This window comes from Apis mellifera, linkage group LG16, assembly GCF_003254395.2.
Source record: "Apis mellifera strain DH4 linkage group LG16, Amel_HAv3.1, whole genome shotgun sequence".
Taxonomy (NCBI): Eukaryota; Metazoa; Arthropoda; class Insecta; order Hymenoptera; family Apidae; genus Apis; species Apis mellifera.
Genome location: NC_037653.1, coordinates 6,250,068 through 6,262,894, shown reverse-complemented (window position 1 = coordinate 6,262,894; position 12,827 = coordinate 6,250,068). Strand labels below are relative to the sequence as shown.

Sequence of the window (12,827 nt, the reverse complement as noted above, 5' to 3'; positions counted from 1 at the left end):
ATTTTGTAATTTATGATACCTGAAATATAATTACGAAGTATTTAAAATTTATAATTGAAAATTTATATATCAATTATACACACGACTCATCATACACAACTCATGTTAGTAAAATTATTTTACTATTTTTTTTTTTTTTTTTTTTTTTTTTTTTTTTTTTTTTTTTTTTTGGATAAATTTAACAAGAATCTTTTAAATAAAATTTTATTTATAGCATTGAAGAAATATGATTAACTCATTCGGACAATTATTTATCGTAACTTAAATTTAAAAAATTCGCATTATACAAAAAACATTAATAAAGTTATATATGATTGCATTCAGAATATTATTGAATGTGTAATAAATTGTAAATTAAATGATTTTTTTTTTTTTATATAAAAAAAAATTATGCTTTAAAATATGCTTGACTTGAGCAGAAGTACATATTTGGACATAGCACTATATAACAGTATCACATTTTAGATAAAGCCCAGCAATTTATAATAACGCAAAATATAATGATATATTTACATTTTTAGACAATATGTATTCGATAAATTTTACTATTTTTTTTTTCTATGCTATGAACTATACATTACAAAAAAAAAAAAATGTGAAATTTAAATTATGTTAAAGTTTCTATGAGAATATAAATAATACTAAAATCATTTAAAAATTATTGTACTAAATTAGATCAGTTTCGATAGTTAAATATCCTATTGGTGTTATTTTTAATACATTAGTTGAGAATATTAGCACGAAATAATATGAATTTTTGAAAATTAATTCTGAAACTAAAGTATAAATATTTAAAAAAAATTCAAAATAATAAAACATTATATTACAATTTATCTGATGCATGTTATAATTTATCCGATACTGTCAAATTTTTTCTAATTATTTCCTTGCGATATATCGATTTATAAATCGTGCTTCACAGCATTTATTATTTACATGCACAGATATGTTGTACACACATCCTTAATAATCTAATGAGATAAAGTTTTTCGGTAAAGATACTATATTACTTCTATTGGACATGTGGAATTTATAGCCATTCGAATGCACAGCAATTGCTCACAAACAAACTGCTAATACGTTGCTATTGCTGTTTAATAATTTTATACAAAGAACAAAGGTGTTTTGATTAAGAAATACACCTATAAATTATAGTTAGTAGAATACACTTCTTTTTTTTTTTTTTTCATTTCTGTTACGATCTTTTTTTTTTGTGTGTGATTATTCGTTACTCGTTAATTCATTTGATTTTTTATATTTAAAGTATTCAAGCCGACTTTAGCAATAATTTAAAAAAAAAAGAATTATACCTTTATCTGAGAGGGCATGTCGTTAACAGCGGAGGTATGGAAGTTAAAGAAGTAGGTTCCCTTAAATTAAGTTTATGCAATTCTTCGTCGGCTTTGTTATGCTTCAACTCTTGCTGAGTGTACAAAAATTTATTCCATTCATCAATTCTTGGATGTGCCAAATGCTATGTTAAAAAAAAAAAAACGTAAATATTCAATATTGCTCATTGTTATTCATTATTCAGTAAATATTATTAAATTAAAATAAAATAAAGATCAACGCGAGGTTGATCTTATACGTTTGATCTTACCTCGGCAACGTCGTACACCCAAATCTTTCCAGAATCATCACCGACAGTTACGTGTAAACCACTCGGTGTCCATGAAACTCTGTTAAGAGCCGGACACCCATTAATTACAATACTAGCCGTAGGTACTTCAGTATCTTGATTAAGATTCCACAAGTCTAATCGTCCTGAGTCATCTACAGCGGCGAACAGAGCCGGATGGGTAGGCGACCACGCAACATCATAAACGTAATCGCCATTATGTTCGAATGAGTATAGAGGCTTGCTTTCTTTCAGGCTCCACAGTTTGATCGTCCAATCGATGGACGACGTTAAGAACAGATGCGAGAAATCTATTCCACCTTGTACAGCGTGCGCGCTAATTCCTGTAACTGGTCCTTGATGACCTTCGTAAGTCTCCAATACGCCTGCTTTTGTACCGTGGCGACAAGCTAATAATGAAGAAACAGTCGTGATAATTTCCATAAACGTGGGCGTTTGATTAGATTTAAAAATTTATTCACCAGAATACACGGTTCCTTCCTCGCTACCCACAACGAAATTATTAACGTCGCCATGGGGGAATGCTAAACAAGTGGCCGCAATTGCTTTCGATTGTTTCGTGTGAAGATCCAACGTTTCCTGCGGTTGCGACAACATGTCCAAACTCCAGGAACACAATTTTCCATCCGTCGATATACTTATTAAATTGTGCGCGTTTTGTGCCCCAACAACGTTCAAACAGTACACGGGATGCTAGAGAAAAACGTTATTCTTAATGTTATTAACGTTATTCTTACTGTTAATTATAATAACAACATATATATACATATATTATGTAGAATAATTGTCGGATAGCTTACGGTATGTGCGCTTGCCGATAACGGAGTACGTTGAATAGGAGTTCTCTTCTGTACTCTGTTATCCCAGAGTACGATCTGTCCGGAATAAGTGCCCCCTAGGATTAAATTAGGATGAAATCTTGCGAAGGTGGTGGACATGACTGGAGATTGACAATGAAAAATGAACTCTGGCGTGGTTTTCTTGAACTTTGTGTTCCAAACCAGGCACACCCCGTCGGGATCGTTAGGAGTGTCATCGTTGTTGTTGTACGAGGCTGCGAGCAGCTCTGGAAACTGGGGCGACCAGTCCATAGAGGTCACGCACCGATTGCGGGACCATCGATCGCAGAAGAACCACCGATTCAACCATAAACGTTGATGATTCTTCTCGTCCCTGTGAAATCGAATCATGAGAACGATATTTATCTTAAATGTATATATTTATATACGTATACTCACATCCCATCCTCGCCATCCATAGTGCCGGTGTAATCGCTATAAATATTAACCGATTCCCCTAATGCTCTTTCTACAATTCTACTGGTACGATCGAGGAATCGTTGGAAATCTTCAGAGAGTATTATCATTTGTTTCTCCTCTTCGCTCAGTTCTTGTACTGTGGATTTATAACAATAATGGTAATAATAATAATGATAATTGGGGCCATTAAGGATCGATATATTTCAAACGCGGGGAAAAAAAGTTACCTTCTTTAGGTTTCTCCTTTTCCTTCTCTTGCTCCACTTGCGTAACAGCTGGCTGCACTTCCTTAACTTGTGGCAAACCGTGGGGAAGAATTCCAGGTGGAAGCTTGCTCTGGAAACCGTCCATATGCGGCAAACTGTTCTCTTCGTCTTCGGCTTGGCCATCATCAAATGTCAAAACTGTGGTGAATAAGCTGGTTCCGCCACGAATACCCTAATTTCGATATATCTATCTACCTCTGGCAAAACTGCCCTACTTTTTTTTTTTAAGATTCGAGTGCGCTACGTTCAAGAAAAAAAAGAAGATAACAGAGAGAGAGAAAGAGAGAGAGAGAGAGAGAGAGAGAAAAGGAAAAAAAGAAGATAACTATAACATCTCGTGAACACTACGTATTCTTGTCTTGTACCTCCTACGAGACATTCTATGTAAAATAATAATATTGCAAAGACCTATTGCGTAAAAGTATGCACGAAACGATAAGAAAAGAATAAAAAGAGAGCGAAAACGCGATATATGCATGCACATATCTGTGCAAATTTGTGTAAAATAATATCTTTGATTAATTGGTCGATTTAGAATATATTAGCGTAATAATATATATCGTGTAATATCGTAAATAGATAAAATAAAAACTTTTTGCCAAATGAACAAGTTTGAAAGCGTAAAATTTGAAGGGATGCAACTCTCTTTCTTACAAAAGCTTTTGTACATTGAAAAAAAAAAAAAAAAAGGAAAAGAAAAGGTAAAAAAAATTTATTAAAAAAAAAAGAAAAAAAAGAAAAAAGTAATAATAATAATAATAATAATAATAATAAGAATAATAACTGATTTTAAAGGTGAACAATCACTGGGATAAACAATTAAATAAAATCTCATGCAATGACATTTAATTACGTAAAGAAGGTGGACTGCTTGTTGGTGGATCATACAAATTAAAAAAACTTTAAATTTTCATCTGAGACCTTAGATTGATATGAAAATCATTCGAAACGAATCATCTCTCCACCCTTAATTTTAGAATAAAACGCAAATGAAATGAAAGAATGAGTCGAGGAAAGTGAAAGATTGATCGATGATTTTTTAAGTGAAGTATACGTTGCGTTATAATGTAATATATATATATATATATGTATGTATGTATGTATATATAACACATCAATTGATATAAATATTCTCGACATAAGTATCCATTAACGAATAGAGCTACATTCTTATCATTCTTATCTTATAATTTTTGGAACATCGAAGATTGCACATTAATTAAAAAATTAAGATAGAAAAATTGAGTGGAGGTATATATATTAACGCAACTTCCCAAGTCTCATGCAGCAGCTCTAGAGAATATGTAATTTATATATATAAAAAAAAAAATAAATAAATAAAATAAAATATATATATATGAAAATATACGTATAATAAAGAAAAGAAATGAATTTTAATCTAAATCTAAAGCTCTGAAAACAAAATATTCCCTATACGTGAAATGAAATGAGAATGACAATGATTTATTAATGATGTACCTCGATCATGCGTAGTAAGAGATAATGAATATTCTAAATGAAAACTGTGAGTACGTGTATAATAAAGATATGTATATATATCTACGCATGCATGAACAAGTGAAGCAAAGATTTATACAATTATACGAAACAAAACCATAAAGAGAAACTACTTAACAATGTGATGATATATCAAGCAACTTGGAGTGTAAATCGAATAGATACAAGTTCCCTCCTTTCAGTGCATAATATATAAATACAATAACTGAATAGAAGAAAAAAAAACTTGAACGAAAAGTTATTATTTGTCAAATGCAATTTTGTGAAAATGAAATATATAATAATTCTTGTAAACTGGTGATATTAATTATGGTATAGTGAACCGTCTCTAGAGAGGATTACCTACCTGTAAATTCGTCCTCCCATTCTAAACCAGGATTTAGATTGTACTCGTCTTGAAGGAGGGAAAAGAAAATGTCAATCAATCACGTGTTTCATTATGTTAGTTTGTGTTTTGTTTCTTGATTTCATGTCTCTCATAGAAAATTATTGATGTATACCAATATATGTATTCTTTCCTCCTCGATCATAAAATTATTAATTATTTCAAAAACTAGTTTGCAAAAAAAAATATATATATAATATGATTGTTAATCAAAATTCAATAAAATCACGAGATAAGATCTATTCGTTAATGTTTCACCTTCGTCATGCAAGATACATCAACAATTAGCTAGAAAGATTGAAATGAATAATATTGGATCGGAGATGGTATAATATTAATTATAAATATATCTATAAACATGCATAATATATTATGTATAATATATCCTGTATATTTATATTTCATTAATAAGATATACGCTCCAAAGGGATCGGATATATCGTAATTATATCGATTTCAAAATTTTTCATAATCAACAAAATTTTAATCAATTACATTACGATAATATTTATGCGAAATATTTTTAAGAAATTACAATCCCTTTAGACTTTTTAAATAAACTTCAGTTAAAAATCATCATGTATGTATGTATTATATTATACTTTTATTCGAATAAGCTATAATTTAACGGTAATTTAAAATTTTTAAGGGAATATTGACTTTGTAATAAATTAAACTCATTATGAAACATAACATTAAAAAGTCTGAGAAACAAGTTTTCAGAGCAACAAAAAAAAAAGAAAATGAACTTGAGGAAGAATTCGTAAAATTTAAATATTTTAACATAATAGACTGACATCTCCGACTGCTAATTTATATTAATATAAGTCCACCTTTTTTTCTTATGGATTTATTTTAAATATACGAAATAAAATTACGTAAATTGTTTTTCAAAATAAAATTGCATCATATCATAGGATATTACATAATGTACAGAGAGACATTTAATTGAAAAAAAAATATATATATAAATATGTATATATATATTAATAAAATTGTAAATATATTGTATTATTCTCACAAAATGTATTTCTATGTGAACAAATAATCTTCTAAAAAATGTTTTCGTTATATTCAATGAATTTTCTTGCTATATCATTTTCACAAAAAACGAAACCGTGCTGTTAAAAAGCAATATTTGCAAGTCGAACTTTTGCGACACTAAAAGCTCAAGCCACAGAACTTATTGCTGTGTTCTTTTCTTCTATTTTAATAAAAACTTTACTTGTACACAATATTTACCGGCTCCAACACCATAACATCCTTTCCCATGTTAGTACACTATAGTAACCCAAAAATTATGAAAATTATAACCGTGAGAACACGCCGAGAACTCTGGAAGGTGCGTTAAGTTGTGACAAGATTTGCCAATGGATATTCGCAGAATAAAATATTCTTTGTTTCAGACAATCCCAGTTTCAAACACAATATCGAATATCATTTGATTATATTATATTAATTTTTTATAAATATAAAATTCTATTAGAAATTAAATAAATATGATTTTATTATTTAACAATATTTCTTTCTTTATACTTGATCAATAAAAAAAAAAATATTATCGTTAATTATCATGGAATCATGAATAAAACGTAAATATATAAGCGTAAATAAAAATATGATTTTTTTTTATACTAGTTAGAATTTTTTAACCAAATTGTAAATGAATAGCTTAAGTATTCCAAAGGTAGTCTGTAAATTCATGAAATATATTTATTTAATAACAAATTGAGTTGTGTTTTGAGTTGAATATCGTTTAAAAGATTTATATATTTTAAGAATATTTATTGAAATATATACAAAAACATGGAACTACATTTTGCAATTTAATTTTTGTTTAGAGATAACTTTTTTTTAAATATTTTTTATATTGTGCTTTAAGTATAAATTGGTATCTAATTTTTAATAAGCATTTAGAATTACACTTCAAATTGTAGAATAAAAATTTATACAAATTTATGTGTTCATTTCTTTTCATTGATGTATCTACAGTGCATGCTTTTATAATTGTGTAAATGTTAAAATATTTCCGTTTGAGAATCGGGATGTCAGATAAATACTTGAAAAATAATAAATAAAGAAACTAAAGATAAATACACCAATAAAAAAAAGATTAACAAAAAGATAACAAGTAAAAGAGCCAAAAAGTCCAAAGCAAGATACAAGATAGCAAAGATATTTTAGATTCTGGGTGGAGAGCCATTTTTATAATCTACAATACTGATAAAATTTAATTCAAATTTAGCTTATTTTGCTATTGAACTTTTACGTGAATATTTAAGTTAAAGAGAAAGAGAGAAAAAAAGAGAGAAGAGAGTGTGCATTTTCTAGCTTACTAATTTTTAATGAAAGGTAATCCATTTCATGGTTCTCTTACCTTGCAAAATTTATATTAATGTAAAATTTAGAGATTTGCATATGAAATTTAACTATTAAATATTCGTATCGTATCCTAATAACTTTAAATCTTTATATTTCGTTTATATATTCGTATACTTTATATACTATCAATCCTAAGAGAATAAACGGAATGTATCTAAACCTAAATCTGAACCTAAAACTTGTTGAAAACCAAGAGAAATCATAACTTACCGTAATAGTCGAATGCATGAGCTGAGAAGAGGAGGGAAAAAAATTGCACTTAGTTACAATCTTTTAAGAATGCACTACACTAATAGCACCTCTCTACACTCAGACTATAAGCATTTCAAGAAAAATGATTTTATAAATAAAATATTTAAGAATAGATAAAAAAAAGAACACAATATTATTATACCATATGTTTATAATTAAAAAATTTAAGCAATATATTTTCTAGTATTTTCTTACTAATTTGTTTCAAAGCACATTTTTATATTGCATTTATACAGCTTGCTACAAATATATTTATCTTTATAAAAAATCAATTTCTCATAATCATTTGTTAATGATAAAAGAAAATTGAAATTTTAATCAATAAATTTTTATACGCTGAATGTAGTTAGGTGGATACATATTTGTAAATTTTTATATTATGCAGTGCTGTGGTTCCTATATATGTAAGAGGAAACATACATATTCAATTCTTCTTACATTATTGAAGCACAATTCAATTAATATAATTTCAATCTTTGTCATAACTTAACACCTTTTAAATTTTACACTGATTACTTAATATAAAATAATAAAATATTTATATTTATCTAATGTGACTACCAATGGATGCTTATTCATAAGCAAAATTCAATATCTCACTTACATCCCTTGTCACACTTATTTTCACCCCCCTAAGTGTCTCAGAAATAAACTTTACTATGAATTGAAAATAAAAGTTTCATTGAAAGATTAAACATAATTCATAATGCGCTACATTTTGCACACTATAATACATAAAAAATAATGGACATTACATAACATCTTTAAGTATTGTACATAACATGTCTTTAAATATTTCTTTTTGAATAATAAATAAAATACTAAACAATTGGATTGCTAACTTATTACAATAATTACTACAATTAAGACAATGCTGCTGTCTACAAATATTCATATCCAAAATATCAATAATTATTAATTTGTTTAATAAATTTGCTAGCACACATGAGTCAAGGTATACTGACTTTTTATTTAATGTTCTTTAAATTTTCCCAACAAACAGGACGCCTAATGTTAATGTATGTTGTATATATAACTTTAATAAAATGTTAGTATATTAAATTAAATGTATGTAAAGCACGTTAGAAGCTTATTTATGCAAACAAATAGATGATGTATATGGAAGTAATAGATGAAATATTACTATTATAACTGAATAATTATTATTACAATTAAATAATATGTAGTATCTTAATTTTAAAATTTTTTCTTATAATTTTTAAAAATCAAAATCTCTATCTTTATACTTTAATTTAATTTTTTTTTTATGAATTTAAAGAAATTCATATAAAAAAAATTTTTAAATTCTTATATTTCAATATCTATCTATTTCCATGTACAATGTTTGTAAATTAACTGAAGAACTGTAGAATCATAAAATTTAATCAAATCATCAATTTAATTCTTCTTTTTTTTTAATAATATTTAATAAATTACTTATAAATATAAAATATAAATAAAAATATAAATATAAAAATTAATAAAAATTAATACAAATCAAAATATTTTCAGATTTGATTCTACATTTCTCTTTTATAAATATAGATAGCCATGTATCTACCTCTATTATATACTGTTGTACAACAATAATAGGAAAGGTAATAAAAAGAAGACAGAACATACATAGGTAGTTTGGTGCAGACCCACCTTTCCTGGGACGCCACCAGTCAGTCTCAAAGTAGCCTGCGGAGTAAGAGTGAGTTGGTGTTGTTGTTGAACAGGAGGAGTAGATGGTGTATGCAGAAGAAGATGCGGACAGTCCTTATGTCCAACACCAGTTGATTTGACCATTTGTATCGCAAGACAATGGAATACGCGTATATTTAATAATGCCGCAAAATCAGTTAGGTATCGGGACACGCATGTAACACGTAACATATCCCATATTTATTGAATCTTTTTTTTTTAAATTAATAATCATTACAAATATGAATATGTTTGCTATCAATATGTATGCTAAACATATTGAATTTTATTTCATGAATAGTATATATTTGAAATATATTTCTAAAATTAATATTAAAATATAAATATTGATTATCAAAATAGTAAAGTAGGTGGTATGAAAAATGAAAATATTTCAAAAAAATTTTTAATGTTTTTTATAATTGCTTAATAATTATTTAAAAAATAAAATTAAAAATTTAATAAAATTATTGAAAATTAGAACTAACTGAAATTGCGGTTTAATAAAACGGAAAAATATTTTCTTAAAAAAGTAATTTCCACCACCAAGAGATAATATTTGTTTCCACAACCTGATTTTATATTAGGTGTTATCCATTTCTACTTAATACTTTCCCTTTATAGTACGTAAAAATTTACAAACAAAAATTATAATGTTTACTATTTAATTGTTAGAATACCCTCAGAAAAGAATTTATTACAGTTATAACAAGACTCAGTATTATTAAAACAAAATACCAATTGTAATAATATTTTTCTGTACTTGAACACAATATTTATGTATCACAATACTATTAATATTTAACAATATTAAATTTATATAAAGGAGCAAAATTATTTTGTTATTATTCTTATTAATACTGAAAAAAATATCATAAAAGAGAAGTGAATCCACTTTTTAATATGTTTAAAAACTGTTCACACAAAAAAATTTTTTATATTTAAGAACATAATTATTTTTTTCACACATTTAGGAATATCATAATTTAATAAATGTGAAAGTAAATAGATACCACCTTTAAGATAAATATTTTGTCTATTCAAAAAGTGCTGAAAACTATTGAAAACTCAATTGAAAATAAAAACTAGCACACACAATAAAAAAAAAAAAAAAAAAAGAGAGAGAAATAAAATGTCAATCACTACACATATGTAACATATTATTTATAAACATTTTTTAAGAATATGTAAGTTTCCTCATTAGTTAAAATTAATCATACAACATAATATAAATAAGAAAAACAACTCTCATTGTTAACACAATAAAATCAATATTATAAACAAGTTATATTGGTATGGCTAATTGTATAATACAATCAATAAACATATTGATTAAAATATTATAAAATATTATTAATTTTTAAAAATTAAAAACTATTAAGAATTTATTAATGACATCATTAATGGCATATATGTTTTAAAAATATATAAATTCTTATATACACCACCCACTTTATCATATTCAACTATGTTTAGGCATATGTGAAAGTGATAGCATTTTTTGAAATTCTAAAAAAGTGTTAAATTTTAATCCTCTGTATTCTTATTTAAATCACTTAACAGAAGAAATAAATATATTTACTCTTTTTTATAATTCATATAATTTGTAATAATATAATTTTCAATATTTAATAATGTGTAATAAAAAAATAAGTTATAAATTAATACAAAAATTTTAGTTAACAATAAAAATTGTTGTTATGAACTGGAAAATATAAAATATATTTTAACTTTTATTGTCTTCTTATATTTAAAATAAACCTCATTTTTTTTTCTTCATATTTTGATAAAAGAGATTTTTAAAAATATAACCAACAAGTGAAGAATCAAAATATTACATTAATCATTTAAGAAATTTATCTAATTTAATATAGGAAGATTTGAATAAATTTAATCAAAAAGTAATTGGAATGCAAAGGATTAAAGATTAATATATTCAATTAGACAAATAATATATAATAACATATACTTCATTATAAGTGTCAAATATTCTATTTTCTATATATTTTCTTATGTCAATACTGTACTTTAATTTAATTTAAATATATTATAAATATATTATACAAACACTAAAATCTTTTATATAGCTATATATATAATTTTAAATTCACACTTAAAAATAACACAAAGTGCAACAATTTAAAAATTGAATATAGTGACTCACCGTCGTGAGATGTGTGTGATGTCTGAATAGTTTGTGTTTGTTTAGTATATACCACTGGTTCTTTTGGTGGAATATTAGTATGTGCCACAGAAACAATTGTTAATTCTCTATTCTTTTTCCTAGCACTAATGCTATAAAAAAAAAATATAAATTAAAAATAAATATATATATTATAAATATATTTGTATATTATATAATAATTAAAAACTATTTAATATAATATAAATACCTCTGAGCAGAATTTATACTAGATGGTTGTAAACTAGCATCAGGAGTAGCATTAGCACTTTGTTCTGGAGTTAAGGAATTCATACTAGATAAACTGGATAATACATCTGTGCATAAAATAAAATATATATGAAATTAGATAAATTATAAAATTAAAATATAATTATTTACCTGATACTGGTGCTACACCCAAAGATGAAAGCATAGCATCCAGTTCTTTACGATGATCTTTATCTGCTCCTGCAGCACGAACTGTAGCTTCTTCAACCTGTAATATAAAAATATAAGAGATAAACAAACAATGTAAGAAAATTATAAATATAAAATTTTATTAAAAATCATATTTTTACATCTTTTTGTTCTTTTTCTCTTCTACGCCTTTCTTTTTCTTCTCTAATAGCTTGAAGCTTGGCTTTCTTCCTTTCAAGCTCTGCTTTTCTGTCAGACATCATTGTGCTACTTTCTTAATTCCTAAACAATATTCATAAACACTTTATTAACAGAAGAATTTGAAAATGTATGAAATAATTTCAATCACATTGTTGGAATCTAAAATTCTTGATAAGTTTCGTAAAAGTTATTAACGGAACTTCAACTGCGTTTAGTGCGATTATTGATTTCTGTTCTATGACGTCAGTTTCAGATCAATTTTTATTCCATAATAAGTATATATTCAAATAAAAAATTTTTTTAATTGAAAGACAACAAACGATTTGATGAATGGAAAATATTACATATAAAGAAATAACATTAATTAATATTCAAGTTAGAACGTTTAACACTGTCTTCAACGAGGAATATCCATCTGTCATATGATAATATTTACACAATGAATTATTTGAAAATATTTCGTTTTCAATGAAAAAACACACAAAACATTCACCTTCTGTCGTGTAACGTATTTTTAAGTATAAATGCTAAAAATTGTCGCAATTTCGATTTCTACATTATCTATTCGACCCGCCCGACATGCAAACCTCTTACATTGCAACAACAGCACCACAGTATCAATACCTCGTACTAACGGAATATTCGGTTCACTACTACA

The 12,827-nt window shown here is 26.2% G+C and overlaps 1 protein-coding gene across 35 annotated transcripts in view; it reads right to left on the bottom strand.

Moving 5' to 3' along the window:
- Window positions 1-12,827, bottom strand: part of LOC413409 (cytoplasmic dynein 1 intermediate chain) — a 23,525-nt gene extending 10,698 nt beyond the window's left edge. For 2 of the 35 annotated variants that reach the window (XM_006563163.3, XM_016917077.2), the window contains exons 1-14: window positions 12,663-12,827; window positions 12,130-12,250; window positions 11,951-12,047; window positions 11,781-11,886; window positions 11,552-11,682; window positions 9,325-9,462; window positions 7,660-7,680; window positions 5,029-5,076; window positions 3,126-3,302; window positions 2,878-3,034; window positions 2,440-2,812; window positions 2,101-2,332; window positions 1,601-2,028; window positions 1,311-1,474 (exon numbers count right to left, since the gene is read on the bottom strand). In XM_006563163.3, coding sequence (XP_006563226.1) covers window positions 1,313-1,474; window positions 1,601-2,028; window positions 2,101-2,332; window positions 2,440-2,812; window positions 2,878-3,034; window positions 3,126-3,302; window positions 5,029-5,076; window positions 7,660-7,680; window positions 9,325-9,462; window positions 11,552-11,682; window positions 11,781-11,886; window positions 11,951-12,047; window positions 12,130-12,231 — 2,172 coding nt within the window. In that variant the 5' untranslated portion in view covers window positions 12,232-12,250; window positions 12,663-12,827 and the 3' untranslated portion in view covers window positions 1,311-1,312. Of the gene's footprint in view, window positions 1-340; window positions 1,475-1,600; window positions 2,029-2,100; window positions 2,333-2,439; window positions 2,813-2,877; window positions 3,035-3,125; window positions 3,303-5,028; window positions 5,077-7,659; window positions 7,681-9,324; window positions 9,463-11,551; window positions 11,683-11,780; window positions 11,887-11,950; window positions 12,048-12,129; window positions 12,251-12,662 lie in introns of those variants that run through there. The other 33 variants (XM_006563165.3, XM_006563166.3, XM_396853.7 and 30 more) reach the window with 33 other exon arrangements.